The 22,511-nt window shown below is 37.6% G+C and overlaps 1 protein-coding gene and 1 long non-coding RNA gene across 3 annotated transcripts in view; one reads left to right on the top strand and one right to left on the bottom strand.

The window, feature by feature from the left end:
* Positions 1–22,511, top strand: part of LOC141430674 (TBC1 domain family member 12-like) — a 45,257-nt gene that overhangs the window by 6,507 nt on the left and 16,239 nt on the right. Inside the window, exons 1-2 of one of the 2 annotated variants that reach the window (XM_074091504.1) lie at positions 8,662–9,253; positions 10,391–10,648. In XM_074091504.1, coding sequence (XP_073947605.1) covers positions 9,210–9,253; positions 10,391–10,648 — 302 coding nt within the window. In that variant the 5' untranslated portion in view covers positions 8,662–9,209. Of the gene's footprint in view, positions 1–8,661; positions 9,254–10,390; positions 10,649–22,511 lie in introns of those variants that run through there. The other variant, XM_074091505.1, reaches the window with a different exon arrangement.
* Positions 1,138–20,962, bottom strand: LOC141430679 (uncharacterized). The gene is made up of 3 exons (XR_012451651.1): positions 20,812–20,962; positions 20,608–20,715; positions 1,138–1,219 (listed from the first exon to the last, which is right to left on the bottom strand). It is a non-coding gene; the product is annotated as an uncharacterized lncRNA (long non-coding RNA).

Below are 22,511 nucleotides of genomic sequence, written 5' to 3' on the forward strand. Positions count from 1 at the left end.
GCCCCGCACCGGTTCGAGTTACCCCACCCCTCAAGCGCAGATTGCAGGAAAACCGCAGGAAAGCAGTCGGGTGCGCAACGCGATGTATGTCGGCCGCACGGCACTAAGTTCGGGAGCAATCATTTTGCGAAATCGTAACGGTACCCTATAGCGATATCTGAAATTATCGCGATTAATACATGAAATCGGTAACTAGTACCGAATGATTATTTTAAGTTTGTAGACGTATATCTATTGTAATTGAAAATAATAATGCTTAAAATACGCAAACAGACACATTTTAAGTAGGTTTAAATAAATCGAGGATATTCTGGCAGAACCGGATAAGTGCACAATATTTATTTTTATACGGTTTTGCTAGATAAATAAAGCAGAAAACATTGAGTATGCCTATGTATGTAACTTTAAAAAAAATGCACTTATTCTGTTTTGCCAGAATACCCTCGAAATAGGTAAGATTAACGATTACATTTATTTGCACATATCTAAGCCATACCTACATATGAGTACCTTTAAATGTCATTGGTAGCACTTATAGTACTATACGGTTTTGCAATAGTCAGCCCTGTGCAGCTTACGCACACATCGACGCGTGTACAGACATCGTCGTGCCTATGTAGATTCAAGAACGCGTATTTTGTACGGCGTGGCCGCTCTGTGGTTTAGGTTAGAACTAGAACTGCGATGATTGAATGAAATAAGTTTATAAATAAAGAAATTCTGTGATAAAACCTGAGTGATGACATTATGAGTAATAAAAAATCGAAATATGTCTCATTATGATATGAACAATGTAGGTAGTAGTAAAAATAATTATTTAAAATATATATGGGAAACAATTTTCGGAGAAAATGATGATTATGAGTACAAAAGCGGTATTATTATAAATAATCGAATAAAAAATTGTATATGAGTCAATATGGAGCCGATTTATTGAATAATTAGCTACACAAGATAACAAAATACAATGTTTTATAAAATTCAATGTTACACGTTATGTCAGTGTATAATACGGGTCCATATTAAGTTGCTTTTAACAGCTAGTATATACCTAATCAAATCTTTAGAAAAACTCAACAAAAACAATATCAAGCTGTCTAAAGCCAGACTAAACGCTTGACTTGATTTTTAAATGGACTGGCAGCAGACAGGTCGGATGTGTTTAACCTCGCTGAGTTGTAGAAGCTGTAGAACACATCTGTTCTCGACTGCAAATAGGCTGCGAACAGAAATTCAAATCCCATGCGATATATTTAAGCCTTAAACATTGCGAGATGCGGTGGTACAATTTGGATCGTTTCATTGTATTGTTTTGATATTGTTACTAATATTCTGGATGAAATTTTAAACTTTAAATTAAAAGGCAATGCATGTTGAACAGAACATCACAATGACGCCGAAGGTCACATGTGTCGACGCATTGATAAAACTTTATAAACGTAGCAAAACTGATTTTGTTAGCTGCACTAAAACGATTAATTAAATGTTTTTATCGCTCAACAAAAACGTTCAAACTTTAAATAACTTGACGCAAGTTGAAAGACCTTGTTATGAATCCGCGTTCGCGTGGGAATTTGTGGCAGGTAGTTAATTTAGACGAAAAAAAATCAGTTATTTAGTAGCAGTAGCAACTACCTCTACCTAATTTATTAATCAAGTTTAAATCATACTTTTCTCAATGTCAAGCATTGGATGCACGCAAATACTACTTTAATGTCACCATCACATCACCAATCAAACAGAATCTTTTTATGTTGAAGTATTTTGAGAGAAAATATGTTTTCAAACGGTACGTAAATAAAGCAACAAGTAATAACTTCCCACATAGACCTAATATCAGGTACAATCAATAATGCACAGAAGGTCACGAACACAATGGAATGTTATTAGTCGCAACAATAGATGGGCAGGCGCAGTTTGAATACGTTGACGGACTATAAGCTACATTATTTATAAATATTCAAATAGCTTTGTAATCGGAAAGCCCAATATTGCTCGCATTCCTTGCGCAATTACAGTTCTGTGACACTAAAACTATGCAGATTCTTACTACTATTAGCAGATTTGTTCACTAAGATTGAGTCTTAGTAGAACTGTGAAGGCAAGTAGGTTAGGTAGGATTAATCTATGTTATTTGTTGAAGTTACACGTGTGTTAAGGGAATGTGTTTGTTGTGATTCTGGTTTAACGGCAATAATAATTACGGAGATCTCGCGCAAGTTTCTTGGAATTTTGAGTTAAATTTTAGTATGGCTGTAAGATGGCTCTCCGTCTTCTATATCCTTATATCTGTCTCAATTTTAGACAGATCGAACTTGTCTTGGGACTCGGAATATACAGTTATAGTGAGATGCTCTTCGACCCCACATTATTGTGTAGTCGTGCGAGTGCTGCATACCACGTATTATGGGGATTTTACGCTTAGCGGTAGTTTAGATTGTGTAAGAGAACTTCTATTCTATATTGTTCAATATTGTTGGGTTGTATTTGACAGAGAATGAGCGTCATTATAAATAAATAAATAAAGTAAATAAATATCACGGGACAATTCACACCAATTGACCTAGTCCCAAAGTAAGCTTAGCAAAGCTTGTGTTATGGGTATTATATTATTATTGAAATGTCTTTAGCGTTTGATTTTCATTTGCTAATTAATCCATGTCATTCCTTCACCGATATTTTATATCTGAGTTCAGGTGTGGCACCTTTTTTTCATTATTGTTTGTTGTGGAACAGAAAATATTTTTTTGGAATTCTTCGTTCAAAGTTTTAAACTTGCTGTTGTTAGTTTCATATTTAATTTATTCACATTTTCGTAACTTGACGAACTTTTTCAGGTCGTTACGGTTACGGTCTTCATACGCACTTTCCAAATTGTGACATGTTGGCACTCCAATACTGTCATGAGTAGAACAATAAATTGTTCGAAACAGCTGGTTTCTAGTGTAGAAATCGGACATCTGGCTTTGTTTGCCATACTGATAATCATACCGTTTGCAGAGACTACGTCACTATCTACGTAATGGGTAAACCTGTTTCAATATCTATGGTAGACAACTTGCCTAGTTTAAACAAAGACAAAATTATAAGTACATTATACAGTCTCGAAGTGATTTTTTGAAATAACAACACGTCATCTTCCTTTCTTTAGAGATATCACGTTGCCATCGCAGTTTAAAGCGATGGCTGAAAAAATATGGTCTTTCTCTGTCGCGTTTACATCTAGCAATAGCCGATAAGTCACTATATTAATTGTCTTTATGTCCAATTCACAATTGTTTAGAAATCTATTAAGAATTGCTTATTGTTTCTCTGGTATCATATGTCATTATTTCAGCTTTAGGTTTAGATCATGAAATGTTGCGAGAAATTGCGGGCACTTATTGTTTTTTCTTTCGGTAGAAAAACTGACTTAAAACTGACATCGGGTTTTTAAAATGAAGCCAGACAAGAAAATTATATTCCATTAAAATATTCATCCCAAAGTCTTATAATTGTAATATGATGTTTTATTATTTCCTATTAGTATAACTTGGAAGCTTCATATCACAGCAAGAATACTCCGTTCTACTTGTGAAACACTGCCTCAGCTTCAGTCTAGAAAGAATAGCTTAAGCACGATCAACATGAGCAAGTCTATTTACAAGTGGCTTGCGCGCGCGCAGCGTACCAAGCGCGGCCCGGCACCGCGCTCTCCCCACCATGTTTTTATTCCACTCCAGCGCAAACAATTGAATGAAATGCCGACTTTGAGGTTATGCAATGTTATATACTTGTACGCGGTGTGTACGTTTTGTTTAGTTTTTTAAAGCGCTCAAGGGTATGAACTTAGAATATCGGATAGTTTCTAGCTGCCCCCGCAAAGATGATTTGACTGAGCGTATTTGGAGGACCGTTATAAGGGTAATTTATTGTTTCGCATAATGCTAATTAGGCATTGCGGTGATGCGCGAATTTAGTAGTAGTTTATCTATAAGTATGCCTTTTAATATATGTACCTTGACACATGCAAAGTATCTGCTTTGATTTTATGTTTACAGCTGAGCATCAGAAGTACATTATTATCAGTCTGATTATTTATACACTTAAATATTACTTGTTAGCTACAAATCAACAAATGCGATCGAGATAACGTAACTAAGTACACTTTATGCTAAGGCTAAGATAAACAATGTTAAAAGCCACAAAAAGTTAGTTTTTACTGCCATGCAGAAAATTCTTTTTGTCCTCGACTAAGTGAAAGTATTTTACTAATCGGTTAAGTAATTTCTGAGATTACGACTGATTTACTTAGCTTTCTACCTTAACAGTTTCTTATTGTTCACTAGGTTCTTTTTCGCATGATAACACATGCGAGCGCATACGTTTTCATTTTAATAGACTAGGTACTGGGTATAAGTAGGCCGCGGAAATTGGATTCAAAGATCATTTTATGTTCATTTTGACGCAAGTGAACTGGTGACATATGAAATGGAAAACTGTCAGTCATTCATAGTCTCACTTATCTCTCTTTTGTAAGCTTATAATATGTTCCGGAAAACAATCTGGTGAAACGGTATCACATCACTTACTTGTGTGGTAATTTGTATGATGGTCATGGTCATGGACCTTTAAGAGATTGTATCCATCGTCGTAATATTCCGACCCAATTAAGTTCTTTGCTTCGTTACTTTTGACAGTAGACCCGCAACACGCGTCTAGATCATGCGCATACGACAGAGTATTGTCCGGGCAAATATTATACTTGTTAGAGCTTGTCTAATTTAAAAATGGCGCGTCCCTCACTCTTCTAAATCAGTTCAATATGACTACTTAGACAGCAAATCTTACAATAAACCATCTGAGTCCAGCGAGGATCTGAATCCCCGTTAGTCTCAGGAAGAATTGTAAGATTTGGCGTCTGAATAGTCTAAATGCACTGATTTAGTTGAGTGAGGGACGCGTCATTTTAAATTAGACAAGCTCTACTCGTTGCAAAACCATAAAATCCCCTGTTGCCAATCGAGTAACGATTATTTTCCTTCAGCCGCTTTTTATATGTAATATGCTACGCAAATACACGAAGGTCGTATGTTTATTTGACTGTAATAGATTCTTCATACGCCGAGTTAATACCTCTAATGGTTTATGGTCCATCGGATCTTGCATATTAAATATCAGACATTGTATTGCGTGTTGAATTTGATATTATATATTCAAAATCGGACTCAATCTTATTTACAGTCATACAAAAAGATTCAAGTTTAAATATTTTTTTGCGCTACCGATTCAAGACGTCAAACATTAAGCAATAAAAGGGGCTTAGTCGGAAAGGTGCTTAGGAGAAGTTAAAAGTAAAGAATACAATGAATTAATGATTTAAACATTTATGCGCTTAAGATAATAAAATTGTTTGCATAAAGACTTGTCACACTGAATGCGTTCTGCAATTATTTACATGAGACAATGACGAAAGGAGTGTCTGGTCCACAGCTTTTATCATACAATCGGACTGGGTGAAGGGGCAAAACTGGAAGAGGGTTTTGATAGCTCTTTAATCCGATCCCAACTGAATATTCAGTAATACCCGTCGTTTGTTGATTAGATAATCTTATTTAGTGGATTATCAAACTCCCTCGACGAATCAAATTACTACTCTATTTAAGTTGCGTTTGTGTGTATGCGTGAATAGACACTATAGTCGTATTGCTGGAAGCCCTACTAGCATTAATGAATATTATCAACATCCTTCATTACCAGTACTCTTTTTGGTATACAGTTATAATATGAATTTAAGTATGATCCAATGGCGAATTATCAGACGTTACTCCCACACACGTTTTGTATGACCGCTAATGTGCGTTCGTCGTCGACATTCCGAGTATTCGACTAACAACGCGTCTCGGACATGATAAATAACGGGTACTTAATGTTAAAAGTATTACCAATTTAATTTCGTTTCTTGTTTAACGTTTTTTAAGTGATAACACCTAAGCGTAGAATGTGATTAAGACACTGAACTAGACATTAGAGTGTAGTGGTTACAGTGTAAAGTGTTTTTGAATTAGCAATGCACATTGCAGACACTTGTTGAGTCGTATGTTTGGTGTAAAGTCGAGAGAGTAAAAGTAGAATGTTATTAAAGGATAACCTAGGAAACAGTTTTTTGAAAGGGTCTTATTAGATTTTGCTCGATATTGTTGAATTGAGTATTATTTTACACATAATTGTGGATAAGAGACACAATTGTCGACATTGTCGTGCCAAGTTCGCATTTCGCAAGCAGTTGGAAAGTGTGATGTAAGGAGTGTGAAGTCTGAAATAGATATGATTTGGCAACAATATTAGCAATACATAATGTTACGACGGTGGGTTAGGTGCTAAGCTTTGATCGTGTTTTCGACCCATTGGAGGCGTTTTCAGCAGGCTGGAATACTGTTTCAGGCCGTTTCAGAGGACGCTCTGTCACATATTAGTTTATCAAAATTTCACCCAAGTTGCCGTTGTTTTCAGGCGCCTGAAACATGTTTTCAGTCCGTTTCAGGCCACCCTCTATCCGATGACACCATAACCTGAAAAGCCGTTTTCGGGCGTTTTCAGGACCCCTTATGTCTGAAGTACATTTCAGTGTATGGCGAAATTTTCAAGAGACAGCACGATTAGAAAGAGACAGCTATACTGAAAACATTCGAGAAGGTGTGTGACAAGGATAGCCTATATGTGTGAGAGAAACAGAGTGATGATCTTGTTTCCGGAATATTCTAGTAACTGTGTGAGAGAGATAGCACATGAAAGAGACAGACACTCTACTCGTTTCCGGAACATTCGAGATGTAGGTATGACATCCTAGCTGGACTGTTCTCGAACTTTGTGGACCGATTCACTGGGGGTACATAAGCCGGGCGAGGTTGCGGCGGAGAGAGTTTCGAATGCGATACCGAGAGATAAACATCGAAGAGAATCAAAGCGACTTGTAAGTGAGTTTTAGAGTGCGAAATTACTGTGAACTGTTTTTAAGTGTTTTGTAAAGTTAAGTAACAGTGTGAAAATAAATCCTACTCTTATTCATCGGTGTTAAAAGTGCTTTTCAATCACGAACCCACCCCACGAACGTAACATTTGGTGTCAGAAGTGGGATTGAAAATGCCGTTTACTCCGCGAGAACAAGAGAAGGAGATGGCTGAGGTCCAGGATAACATTGTGGCAGTTGGCATTAAAGTCAAAAATTACGAAACGCGCCTCAATGGGTTTTACGAAAAGGTAGAAGGCCTCGAGAATCGCCTCCAGAAGTTGGAGAATAAAGTGGCCAACGGCGCTACCAGTTTTTCGGGCATACTAGCCACAGGAGGGGAAAAGTTAAAGTTACCACCATTTGATGGGACCTCTTCATGGGCCGCATACAAGCTCCAATTCGAGATGGTTGCTGAAACGAACGGCTGGACTGACAAACAAGCTCTAGCTGCCCTCGTGTTGGGACTGTGTGGTAAAGCCTTGATTGTATTAGACATCATGGCGATGTCGGGAACTGAGGTGACTTTGGAGCGACTTATGGATTTCCTAGAGTCGCGTTATGGTGACTCCCATCTGGAACCTGTTTATAGAGCTCAGTTGAAAGACAGGGTGCAGCTAGATGGCGAGAGCCTGCAGCAATGGAGCCTGGAAATTGAGAGGCTGGTCAGAAAGGCTTACTTGTCATTACCATCTGTAGTAGAGATTATGCTAGTGCAATCATTCATAGATGGGATTCGAGACTTTGAAGTGAGGGCTGCTGTACGACTGGGTCATCACAGGACCTTAAAGGATGCTCTAGCGCACGCATTGGAAGTAGAGGCCGTACGCAGCGATGCTAGTTCTTACCGCATTCCAATGGCGACGGATAAAACGAAAACTCGAAGCGGGCCTACGTGTTATGCGTGTGGGGAAATAGGGCACAGGAGATTGTGGTGTCCTAAGCGAGAGCCTCGGAGCGTTGAAGCTGGGCGCAATAGATCGAGAGCAGCAGAGGTCCAAGTGCTGACGGATAAAACGAAATCTCGACGTGGACTTATGTGTTATGCATGCGGAGATAGAGGGCATATGAGATTTTCGTGCCCTATGAGAGATGCTCAAAGAAATATGGAAAGTTGGCGAAACGGATCGAGAGCAGCTGATGTAGTAACGAGCGCCCCGGCAAGAAAGTGGCAGGAAAACGCAGATGTTTTATCCAGAAGGCCATGTAACGCTGACATGAGGCACGAGAGAAAAGAACACGCTTATGTGAAGCTGCTAAGAACAGACACCATTAGTCCGAAATGGTGCGGGGAAGCGATTGGAGAAGTACAACATCACCGTAGCGATATCAAGCCCATTCTGAGTTGGAAGAAATCTAAAACAAAAACTCAATGCGACAGGAAGATGGATCACGTGAAGTTTGAAGAAGGCTCACTCGTCTGGCTACATAACCCTATGCGAAGAAAAGGGAAGTCCCCCAAATTATCACCGAGTTGGGAAGGGCCGTTCAAGGTAGTCACTAGGATCAACGACGTTACATACCGGATACAGCGTAACGCGCGTAGCCCCTGTAAGATTGTTCATGTTGATCGGTTGGCCAAATACCATGGATCTAATGATGCTCGGGACGAGCATGTCTTAGGAGGGGGCAGTGTTACGACGGTGGGTTAGGTGCTAAGCTTTGATCGTGTTTTTCGACCCATTGGAGGCGTTTTCAGCAGGCTGGAATACTGTTTCAGGCCGTTTCAGAGGACGCTCTGTCACATATTAGTTTATCAAAATTTCACCCAAGTTGCCGTTGTTTTCAGGCGCCTGAAACATGTTTTCAGTCCGTTTCAGGCCACCCTCTATCCGATGACGCCATAACCTGAAAACCCGTTTTCAGGCGTTTTCAGGACCCCTTATGGGCCTCTCAAGTACATTTCAGTATATGGCGAAATTTTCCATAGGAGTGAAAGAGATAGCACGATTAGAAAGAGACAGCTATACTGAGAACATTCGAGAAGGTGTGTGACAAGGATAGCCTATATGTGTGAGAGAAACAGAGTGATGATCTTGTTTCCGGAATATTCTAGTAACTGTGTGAGAGAGATAGCACATGAAAGAGACAGACACTCTACTCGTTTCCGGAACATTCGAGATGTAGGTATGACGTCCTAGCTGGACTGTTCTCGAACTTTGTGGACCGATTCACCGGGGGTATATAAGCCGGGCGAGGTTGCGGCGAGGAGAGTTTTCGAATGCGATACCGAGCGATAAACATCGAAGAGAATCAAAGCGACTTGTAAGTGAGTTTTAGAGTGCGAAATTACTGTGAACTGTTTTTAAGTGTTTTGTAAAGTTAAGTAACAGTGTGAAAATAAATCCTACTCTTATTCGTCGGTGTTAAAAGTGCTTTTCAATCACGAACCCACCCCACGAACGTAACAATAATATAGATGGAAATCATTTAATATATACGTAGCCTCAGACACTTCTTGTCTGCTAGCCTTCCTTTCCATTTCTGTCACATAGAAATATAGCCATCAATCATCTTTTCAAATTATTGCATGTAACGCACGCATTCTTTGAGAAAGTTGTTTGCTTTTCAATGAAAATATTAGAGATAGTAACAAATGTACAAACTTATTATTTCAACTCACTATTACCAAAATCAATGCATTTACACATTTACAATCAAGCTTCGAGATTGAAAATAGTACCACACTCGTGCGCATAAATAATTTTGTACGAACATTATCAACAGACAATAGTTCGCTGTAAAAAACGGCTTTCCTTATCCGTGTTAGAGTGATTAATGTGTTTAGACTGTTAAGAGTGTTAAGTATGTCAGTGGGCTTCCTACTCTTTACTATGTGCCGCATCAGCTATTGCTATTGACAGTTCTCATATCAGAGTCGTGTCGCCAATGTCGTTTAAACGCTATCAATTACGTTGTTATAAGCGATTTGTGACGCTTGTCCGAACGACATGGTCAATTACCTGCGTAAATTTAATAATCACAATTCACAATGTTATTAAACTTTCTCAGCGTACAATAGAATTCTTGATGTGTTTGTTGATGTTATCGTAGAAATTATGATTTTCGGCTTTTGGATTAAAACCTGAGTTGAAAGTATGGTGGGATAGCTTTGTGCGATTTATAGTATAATCTATTAACAACCTTAGCATTTGAAAATGCCACTGATACAACGAATTCTTTAGAGGGCGTTGTGAACAATCGGAATAGTAGAGCATTTGAACACGATCTGTGGAATAAATTGGATTAATTTCCAACCTTGCAGTAAAAATACATTTAGACAAGTCGTAGTAAGAAGTAGTTTAGGTACTCGTGTTTGTCATTTGCACCCTTACTGTTAAGTATCATATTAAGGTTTTTTTCTGGACTTAAGTTTCTAATTTGCCTTCTCCATTGTTACAGAGGCGTGTTCCCTTGGAAAAGCAGTTCGTCTGCCAAATCTCCAGACAACCACTCCCCTACAGTTTCCTGGCGGCTCTTTGGCAGCAAATCCAGCGTCAACTTGGCTTCAAAGACATGCTGTGAAGTGCAGAAAACGTTGACCCCTGTGTCTTCAGGAGCGAACACCCCTCATCATCACAAGAGGCAGGGGAGCTCCGCTAGTGAGAAGCAGTTCGAAGATCTTGTGGCCAGTTCTATTGCCTTGATACAACATGACAGGTCAGTCAGTCTTATTTTACCTATTGTTCACATAACGTATTGTTGTATATGACGGTTGTTGGTGAAAAAAACAATGTAACTTTTATAAAGTTATAATTAAACTAGCTTTTGCCCGCGGCTTCGTCAGCTTGGATTGGAATTCGGTTAGCGCGGTGTTCCTTTGGGAACTGTGCATTTTCCGGGATAAAAAGTAGCCTATGACACTCTCTAGCCCATAAACTATCTCTATGCCAAAAATCACTGCGATCCGTCGCAATCGCAACGTTTCGACGTGAAAAACGGACAAACGTACAAACACACACTTTCGCATTTATAATATTGGTATAAATTTTTATCAAATTAGAAGTCAACATATGGCCAAAACTGACATATGGATAACCTATTTGACCTATTCTGTGCCTATAGCTTCTAGGAAACCTGCACAAATGCAATGTTTCGTGTGAAGTTTCCAATCCGAACTGGAGACGCGTGGGAAATACGGCCCTAGCACTTTTCTTCTGAGAGGAGGCCTGTGCCCAGTAGTGGGATGCATATAGCACCAAAAGTCGTATACATGACGGTAATCCTACTTAGTGGTTTTACATAAAGCCAGCAGATATCAAAGACTGTATTCCGTTCCGTTCCAACAATCCATAGCGCAAATAAAGCTTGAAATATATCTACTCCAAAGCCTGACTTACGTGGTATTTCCAACGGCAGGATCCTTTGATATTTTCCTTTTGAAAGGTCGAGGAGTCACGCTTGAATACAGATGTGTCGGATTATTTGTATTAAAATGTTTCGTATTAAGAATTAGGTTGTGAAGTCAAAGACTGATTTAATTAAAGTCCTCATCAACGTGCGGGGCTGTGTAATTGGACAACGATGACGGATTGATTCTTTTACAGATGGAAATCAGACCGACTAACCCTTAGTTCGTTGCCCTATTCAGCCGACCAATGGATGAGGCAGCTAGGGCAATAGACTCACTCTTTTAATCTATGTCTGGCAGGTCATTTGGTCAGTAATGTAGTTTAGTAAATGACACGTGTGCCAGTTTCCAAGGCTTTCTTCCTTTTTCAGGCTGTTGACCTCGCGAGGTCACAATATAGTAGAGAGTAATTGTGACCGACATCGCCCGTCCCAATAAACAGTTTTCATATCGGTTCCGCTCTGTTACAGGTCTATTTACATTTACGTTGCCGTGGTTTTGTCTTTGCACAAATTCCTAGTTTAGTAACCGCTGCAATTGTTTACATCATTGCTATTAGCTGTATCGTTACGATAAATTTATAGCCCGAATTTCACAAAGCTAGCGTTGAATTTGTATTTTTTTTTGTATTTAGTATGATATTTTAACAAAACACCTTCAACATTGCAAAATGCTAAATAGTTAACCACATTACCCACGTTCAAATTATTTTAGCACGAATAAAATGATTTATACCATACTAGGTATACAAATACATCATACCATGAAAAACATAACTTATTTGATGATGTAGGTAAGTTTTTAAACAAATTTATCGTATGCGCTGATGAAAAATGTGGTTTGCTTCTATACGTCGCAAATTGTATAAAATTAAATTATACATTGTTTGTATTGTGTATCTGCGTGTAATAAATATTGTCCACTTGTAAAAAACCCAAAATATTACGCGCTCTTAGCTGATAAGTTTCCACACTGCTAGGTTCAAGTATACAAATACATCATACCATGAAAAACATAACTTATTTGATGATGTAGGTCAAATTTATCGTATGCGCTGATGAAAAATGTGGTTTGCTTCTATACGTCGCAAATTGTATAAATAAATTATACATATTTATTGCTTCTTATTGTACATTGTTTCCCTTGTAAAGGAAGAGCGTGTATCTAGCTTCCACACTCAGGCTCCATAACAGGAAAGTCTGTAGATCTAAATCTGCCGATTGCGGATTAATTTCTGAGAAGTCACTCAGTGCTTAGAAAAACCAGATTGAAAAGGTATGGTCGTAAAAAAATATTCTGACTTAACTTAATCCTGGATATGAACGATCTTTTGTTGATTAGTTGTAATTTCTTACTAATGGATAGAAAAAGCTGGTGTTATTTAATAGTTTTTATAATAACGAACATGTCTTATCTGGCTTTTCAAGTTAATTATTACCAGTAAAATTTGCGTTTATTGTTCAAAACATGTCATTATATAATTATATATTACTGGCACTAGAGGTATCCCATCGCATCTTAGGCCTCTAGGTTGGCAACGCATCTGCAATACCCCTGGTGTTGCAGATGTTTATGGGCGGTGGTGATCTCTTACCATCAGGAGACCCACTTGCTCGTTTGTCATCCAGTCGAATAAAAAAAAAAATCATATGAAATGGAAAAGAACCTGCAGAAGAACCGTTTGGTAATGTAATAATTCTAAGTGGTGGTAGGGATGTGAAAAAATAATCGAATATGGAAATAATAGATTAAAATCGATTTTTTTTAAAGTAAAAATCGATTTTTATACGCGATTTTAATATTACAATTTATTTTTCAATCAAAAATCAATCATAGTCGATTTTTCATCCGCCACCCCCCGACATTATGTATGTATTTGTATTGTATTCTCTTTATTGTACATAAATACACATATGTGTTAAGTATGTATGTATGTAAACTCTTTATTGTACAAAATAAGTAAACAAACACAGTGACAAAAAATGAGATAAGTACTTATATGTACAAAGGCGTCTTTTATAACTCGGAGCGCGAACTGTCAAAGAATACTATCTCCATGGAGATAATATTACATTAACGTCATCTGTGCGTCTACGATGGCATCTCTTCTGTGCTTTTGAAACAGTTTACTTCATTAATTTAGCTAATCATTCACAATTGCGTTTATTTTGAAAATAATTAAAAAATTAGGAAAAAATCGATAAATATATCAAAACCGATTATTTTTTTAAGAATAATCGATTATTCATTAATTGATTTTTAATGCTAAAAAAACAATCGATTAATTAAAAATCAATTTCTTATATAGAATGTCACATCCGTAAGTGGTGGTGTGGATTTTCGCTTAACAAGTCAATTAACCTCACTTATGCCTATTAAAAAACTTGTACGTTCTGTATCCCGACAACTAACGGGATACAGCAATACCCGTCCATCAATCCGCAGAGTTGCTCTCACCATTTATCATCAGTGTGTTTATTTCATAATTGCATAACCACAGACGTGTGCAGATAATTGCAACAGGAAACTCCAGTAAACATCGGCCCGATGTAGACCAGTATTTAATGATGCCGGTTCGTGACCACCCCTGCCTATGCTTGAGGATGTTATCTATACGAGGCATGGCAGAACTCTTCATTTACTTTGTTCGTAATTTTTTGAAGTTGAGGATATTTTTCAGGTGAATTGTCAATGGCTGAGAGATTTTCCTGGTTCATTATTCACTTTGAGTTGCGAGCTAATGATTTTTTATTGATCATTCGTAGAGCTGGTTAAAGGCCTGTTTTTACTGCAGAATCGTCCACGAAGGTACTAGTATTTTGTATTAATATTGGCACATAACTAATTGATGTTAAACTCACGCATAATTTACTATCTGCGTCATGTGTAATTTAAACTAATTTACTTAATTTCTAATCCATTAGTATAACTCGTTAATCAAATTAGAAGAGTTCAGAGCTTTGTAGTGGCGGGGAAAACCAGTAGCAATCAATACTCGCACGTTGACTAAGCTTAGCCGATTGGCTTTGGCCACGGCTTGGCAGGCACGCCAGGCCTTAATTAACAGGCAGCGAAGGCTAGACATGAGACGTGTTTAGCCTACACTGAAATAACCGTAGTAGATAAAATTTCAAAATTAAATAAAAATTAAATTACATTAAGATTTTCCGAAAAGATCGAAACTTGTCGGACCGTTCCTGGTTTATGATTTTGAGCTAATTCAGCTTTATCGATATTATGGTGATCATTTCCCATCAGATGACCCGCTTGCTCGTTTTTCTCCCTCTCACAATAATAAAAAATTTATATATATATTTTGAGCGACTTTTTCACAAGTGAAACCAAATAGAATTTTGCTTGACGAGGCTAGACTGCCGAATGAGGATGATGCTGCTGATTACTGTTTTGAACTACGGCAATAGAAACTGAGAAATGATCTCGCTTTTAAAAAATTAAATATACTTACGGATATTAGTGTTTAACCTTTTTTTCGAACCGGTGGTAGATTTTACGAGTGTACGTACTTGTTAGAGGCTAAATTGAATAAAGATATTTGACTTTGACTTGAAACATTTAGACATCAATATTAATGCTGCGATGTCGCAAGCTACCACAATTATAGGAACTAAAAAAAGGAATCTGCCAGCATGAAACGGTTTAAAATTCTATTACAGCAATTTTCAAACGTAGAATGCAATTTTAAAGTAACAGAAGCGGAAATGCCTGTATAATGGCTGTGTTGGCAGAGCTGCAATTTGCCGGTCGTGACCGCTTGAGGGCCCTCTCCCTCCACGGACCGTCTGCCAAGTACTTTGGTCTACTTCAGGACCAATTTTGTTATATTGGCGATACCGTTTTATAAGCGCTGTCACTTTTGAATGAGGTAAGCGTTCAGTTGACATGATTGGCGAGGGGTATTGTTGGTTATTAAAAAAAAAATGTAGGCGCGTATTCGCATTGCATGGATTTGTCGTTTGTTGTTTGGGAATGTTCTTTCGTTGCGCCAAACCACTAATGTGATTTTGATTAATGACATCGGTCGGTTCTTCATTTTATACTGGAATATGATTATATTTACATTTCTTTGGCAGATGTATGGTATGGAATGACCAACGCGTGTCTATGAAAAAAAAAATCGATGAAAAACCTTTACAGAGGGGGGTGTTCAATCAAACTAACCCAACTATGTGCTGTAATATTCCGGAATATTTTTAAAACATCCGCTATTCTATCTGGTTTTACAGCTTATGAACGCTTGTTGCAAATACTTCAACACTTGTTTTAAACGTCTCTTTGACGACCGGATGGCCAAGTGGTTAGAGAACCTGACTACGAAGCTTAAGGTCCCGGGTTCGAATCCCGGCCGGAGCAGATATTTGTATGAATAATACGAGTGTTTGTTCTCGGGTCTTGGATGTTTAATATGTATTTAAGTATGTATTTATCTATATAAGTATGTTTATCCGTTGCCTAGTGTCCATAGTACAAGCTTTGCATAGTTTGGGACTAGGTCAATTGGTGTCAAGTGTCCCATGATATTTATTTATTTATTTAAAACATGCTTGATTAATAATGTTATTGTAATACCAGTAGGGTAGGTGCGACACAGCGGGTCAAGTAAATCAGATTAACTGAACGGTTCCAACACGCCACGCTTTCTGTTTCTCTTTTTGGATAAGCCTGATGAAGGACACAACTGATTATGTTTCGGAAAAGATATTCCTGCTTCTAAGGTTCCGTGCCACGGTATGATTAAGATAACCAGTATTACAGTGTATTTTGGACACCAAACGTCGAAAATAAACACGTTTTTTTACATGTATCCTCTTTCATACATAACTCTATTTTTTTAATATTTGTTGTTCTAGCCGCTAGAATGGAGAATCTAGCAGCCTAACGGCTAAGAATAATTATTAAACAAACGCTCGTAGGGTCTGTTTTACCACCCATTGATCAATTTTATTTGACGGATAAATGTGATGCCGTCGTCTCCTTCTATTCGAACAAAACAAACAGAGACGGCATTTAATCAAACTTTCCGGTGCAGAACTATAAAATTGACGATATCATGTACGTTACGAGTACGCTGACAAAATGGTAATATTTTGTTATTCTTTGTACCTTTGCACCCTTCCTTTGTTTATTAAGTTATACTTTGTACCTACTCTATGTATGACATCGAAGACAAAACGATGAACCCAATTAACCCTACCTTCACCAGGTTGTTTCTTCTATTTGTACAAACGTCACGTGTACAATGAAACATAAAAACTACGCCTTGCCGTGCACTAAAGTAACTTTAAGCTACCTATACACAAGCACGAGGTGAGACGCTGTCACAAGTCACAATTTATTGTTCGCAAAATTCTGTCTGGTGATATTTGTTTGTTTCGTATTAAAAAGCATTAAAACGTCAAGTTTACCTATCTCAGTGATTTTGATCACCCGTTTGTAAAATTAAAAAATTATACCATACATAGTGAATTCAAATTAATTATGAAACATGTCTAAGAACCATAGCTAGAAAACCTGATTTCAAATTAAAAAAAAACCGCACTCAAAAATGAACCTTGACCTAATTATTTCAAGTTCCTTTGATCCCCCGAACTCGAATCGAATAAAACTGGCAGCAAATTACAAGAATGGAGCCGTGTCCTTCACTTAGAGGAATAATTGTGAAGCATTTTGGTAATCTCGTGGTCACAATGTCGAAATAGTGACACCGCAAAACTAGAGTGTCGTAAGTTTCATGGAGTAATTAGATCGTTTCCCCTAACTCGTTAATTCCGCGTAGTAAACTTTACATTCGCATTTTTCCCCACTCTAATTTATTTTCGTTCGCGTTTTTCCCCATTCTTAATTTAAACCACACGTATTTAATCCATACATGATTTTTCCATTCGCATATTTTCCCACTATATTTATTTATCAATAGTTATTTTTTTGACGGGATTTTTAACCATTCGCATGTTTTACCACTTTTTTTTTCAATGGGCAACCCATTACGCCTTATGCCGACGGAGCCCCGCTTGCGGGGCTCCTATTTCTGAGCAGTTTGCCCTTCAGGGATCTGAAGATACCTAACTAACCTAACCTACCTCTCCGTTTGAGTGGTAAAATATGCGCCCGTCAAGAAAATAAACTATTGATAAATAAATATAGTGGGAAAGTATGCAAATGGAAAAATCATGTAAGTATGGATTAAATATACGTCTGGAGTAAATTAAGAATGAGGAAAAACGCGAACGAAAACAGATTCGAGTGGGGAAAAATACGAATGGAAAGTTTGCTACGCGGAGTTAACGAGTTTGGGGAAATGTTCTAAGCACTCGTTTCGGCGCATGGCGTGTACGAGCGGTGCGAAGTAAGAATGCCGTAAGTGCTATGGAATACACTGGCGGCCGGTATATAAGTACACTTTTTAGGGTTCCGGAGCCAAAATGGCAAAAACGGAACCCTTATAGTTTCGCCATGTCTGTCTCTGTCTGTCTGTCTGTCTGTCCGTCCGTCCGCGGCTTTGCTCAGGGACTATCAATGCTAGAAAGCTGTAATTTTGCACAAATATGTATGTAAGCTATGCCGAAATTTTTTTTAGTGTACCTCCCATAGACGTAAAGTGGGGGTGATTTTTTTTTCTCATCCAACCTTGTAGTGTGGGGTATCGTTGGATAGGTCTTTTAAAATCATTAGGGGGTTGCTAAAACGATTTTTCGATTCAGTGATTTGTTTGCAAAATATTCAACTTTAAAGTGCAAATTTTCATTAAAATCGAGCGTCCCCCCCTCTAAAATCTAAACTGGTGGGTGGAAATTTAAAAAAAAATTCAGGATGGTAGTAAGTACATCAAACTTTCAAGGAAAACTATAACGGCTAAGTTTGCTTGAGAATTATTAGTAGTTTAAGAGTAAATAGCAGCCTAAGGTATAAAATATACCTAAACTTGGAAGATTCCGTATAAAATACGAAAACCTTAGAAAAATATTACTTATTTTTTTCGTAATGGCTACGGAACCCTATTTTGGGCGTGTCCGACACGCTCTTGGCCGGTTTTTTATTGACAATGGTCACCGTTGCTCTCTAACCACCAATTTCAGATTTATGCCTTGCATGATATTAGCTGTATGACATCGATTCAGGAGTCAGAAAAAGGTCGGTCGTTTATTATTATTGAGTACTTACCTACTAGTGAGTGAGTGTGTAACTACAATCTAGCACCAATTTATGAGTTGAAAAAGTTCTATCTCAGCGTGCGGATATCATTGGAGCATACTGTAACATCGTAAGGAAGTCTATTTTGCTATACGAAATATTTTTACAATGACGGGCATTTTTCCGCCCCTTGACATCGTCAAAGTAATTAATCGCTTGGTGGTCGTTGGCCTCAGAAGTTGTCGTTGCTTGTGCAGGAACACTAGAAACGGTCAGTGACCTAACAAATGATGTAAAAGCTGCAATGGATGGATGGATTTGCTATTATGCACAGTCTAGCACCGTGCAAAGTTAAGTAGCGGGAAAGAGTAGGTACTTTCAGTTGTTTGGAACAAAGAACTACATAGAGAAAATCTTGGTTTAGTTAGGTTATATTATAGGGCATAATTAAGATCAAAGATTAAGTTCAAGTACAATGTGCACGAAATGTTTATTACGTGGTTTAATCTTTATTAGGTTAAAAGAATAAGAATAAGAAACATTTATTTAATAACTAACATATTCAATTTTAATGCAACATCCAAAGCCCACATTCCTGGTACAACAATGGATAATCAAAGGAACCATTCGGAGGAAAAAAATGTATTGTCCATTGACGAAGTATGAGTGACGTCTTCTCAATGGCTGCCCGCATGCATACGTTGCTTCGTTGTTGTACCGCCTTTTCTCGCGTAAGTACTTATCGTATTACTTATTCTGTGGCATAAGGTGCACTTATCCATTTAAGATTAAATCATGTTTTTCTGGTTTTTCTGTGCATCTATGTCTCAGTTTGTATTTTCGATACCACGAACAAAATCAATGTTTTATACACTTGCTTGCGTCTATTGCTAATATTGCTACCAATTTTTTATGTTTTTATTTAATGAGTAATTTTTGCCCGAATTCTGGTTAAGTAACAACTAAATTATAACCTGTTTTTTTGTTACGAATGACTGTTCCATGTTTATTTCAGCGCATTATTTTTGGCAACGATGATCTATCCGAAAACGCTCTGCGGCCTGTTTGCAAAATAAACATTCGATTTTGAAAGATATGTTCATATGTTCGATTTGCAGTTGCTCGTTTGTGTAAAAGATAAATATAATTTTAACATAAGTATATTTGGTTTCATTTTTTTTATACAGTTATGAATTATTATTTACTACTGGTGGTGGCGGCTAATTATCACACATCTTTAGTGAGTAGATACCGGCATATTTCTACTATCTGTGGATGTATATTCAGCTGTCTGAGTCACATACATTTGTATCATATGGCTAACTTCTTGGTTATTCAATAACGCAGATTAGATTATGCAGGGCTAAATAAGCTTAAAAAAAATGTTAACTTGTCAATGTGTATGTATAGGATAATGTTTAGAAAACATGACAATGTGTCAGATCAGTACTCGGGTTTATGCAGAAGTAGATAGGTCTGTACATTTTAAGCGTTGAAAAATAAAAATTGCACTGGTATGACTTAATATGGGTGTAGTGTTTTTGATATGGCATTTCGATAAAAAATCCTATACATATAAAATATTATAAGCAAAACGGTTTTACGCATGTGCTATTTCAGTATCTAAACAAAAAACTGTATAAAAGTAACCATTTCAGATTGTCCCGATGTTTAAATTCGAACAATGCAAGGAAACGACGCTATTTTTAGCCGAATTCCGACAAAAATAGCAAACTAACATAACACGGCTCACAGGAATGCGGAGGGTTTATAGGTTTGATAGTCAAGATTAGTAAATACTTATATACCGTTTTCTCTTTTTGAGGTAGGTAAGGTACGGACTACGGACGGAACCCTAAAAGTGTTATCATTCCGATGTTGGCGACAGCGACAGAATGCGACCGAGGCGCACGACACACACTGCTTAGTATGAACTTTCTTACTTGTTTGTGTCCGTTAGTACTTCATATATTAATTAATACTGATCAATGGGTCGCTCGAATCGGACGCGGTCGCGTGTCGCCGGTCGCGGTCGCAAACATCGGAATGCTACCATAAAAATATTACACATAAGTACAAAAAACTTTCATTGGCGAAATATAATTGGCTATGTACTTACTTAAATTAAAACTGCTTCCAGGGTGACTTCGCAGAACGCATTCAGTGTGCTTAATCTGTGCATTTTCATCCATACGTGTGATTTAATTGGTACCTATTCAAATAATACCTGTAAAGATGACATTAATTTCAGCTTCAGTGTCATTTACATCTATCTGTTTTTATTGAAATAAATTTCTTAATAAGTATATTTGAAAATACAAACTGAAATGATTTTCCTATACCAATTTAAATACAAAAAAAAACTTGATACATTGATTAAACATGATTTACAAAAACTATCACGCCATCTCTGTGCAGAAGAATGACCAAATTTGAATACCCAATGAAGCGTGGCAGCTAAGCAAAGCACGCTACGGTACGGTACAATACCGTTTCTAATAAAGTAATGACACAAAAATTACTGTGGTAAATCATTTCAGCATCTAGTTGGCTTGTTGAACTGGCAGTCACGTCATGGGAACTCGTCCAATTCGGCATCGTTCGTCCAATTCCCCGTATGTGTTGTGTAGTGTGTCTCTATTCGTCTAATTCCTGATTCGTCAATTTTAATCCTATGAATGACCCAAGTCGACGAAGCTCCGTGCGGAACTCCTATTCCGCGGAGCTGAGACGCTTCGCGCTTTAACGCATTCACTGCCACCGACGCACATATACGTTCCCGGAACTTCGCCCAGTACCGCTGTCATAGTTATTCATACATTTTGAACGCACAGGTGCGTCGGTGGCACCCGTGGAACGTGGAAGTGAATGCGTTAACGCGACTCTAACCTAATCTATATCCATAGAAACAGACGAACAACAGGGAACCAGACACTTCTAGTCAATTAGACATGACATCAGTCGTTAATATTAGCTTTAACTCTATAAAGTATAACTGTAGGTACTGTATTAATACTTGTTTGTTTTCTTTCCTTTGATGGAATCCTTTCATTTATAATTTTTAATCTGACACTGAAATCTTTTATCTAGGTTAAACAAAAATCACAGGTGTGCTTAAATTTTAAGAGAGTTACCGGAGGTGGGAAGGCAGGGCAGGGTTATTTGGGTAGCCTCGCTGCATCCAGTAGAGGTTCAGGCGCCATCGAGGGTCTGCTACGATGAGGACCAAAAGTATAAAGCGGGAAAGGGAAGGGGCTGAAATAAAATAATCTGCTCGCTTGAAGCCCATCCAAGGCTCGTTTACAAAAATGTTAAGTGAAATTGTAAATAATTATATTCAATTTATAAAAAGATCACTACATACTACTCGTACAAACCACATCCACAGTTGTTCACTTCCAAAAGCAATTTAATTTTAGATTAGGCCCTGCCAAATAGTAGCACTAGACTAGAGCCTAGAGCACAAAAGGAGAAAAGGAAGAACACAAAAGATAATCTATCATAGAATCTATCATTTGAAATGTCTTCTTTTATAAGCGACCAGTCCAGTTAGTTGTGCGCGACCAGTTGATAGAAACTTTTTTGCTTTTATTTTTTTACTACACAGAAATGAATTTCACTGACTTTGAATTGCTTTTTGTTTCTTCATATAATAATAATAAGTATACCTAGTGCCATCCACGAAGACGCGTGATTTTGTCAAAATGAGACATTAATGACATTGTAAATCATGGCACGCTTCATCGTGAATGACTACCTATATGTAGGTAATTATTTGATTAATTACGTTTTTAATGTGAAATTTGCCACTGCACTCTCTGTATTTATTGTAGTTCCGCTATACAGGGTGTAATCGTTAAGTGTAGCCAAGCGATTATTCCGTAAATATAAGAGATATATCAGAAAAGTTTGAACTGAATCGGAATTAATTCAAAAGTTTTCTGATATCTGTTATATTTATAGAATACCTGGCTACACTTAACGATTACACCCTGTATACATGATCGATACCCTTGGTGCACT

The sequence above is a fragment of the Choristoneura fumiferana genome, chromosome 8, assembly GCF_025370935.1.
Source record: "Choristoneura fumiferana chromosome 8, NRCan_CFum_1, whole genome shotgun sequence".
NCBI classification, from domain to species: Eukaryota; Metazoa; Arthropoda; class Insecta; order Lepidoptera; family Tortricidae; genus Choristoneura; species Choristoneura fumiferana.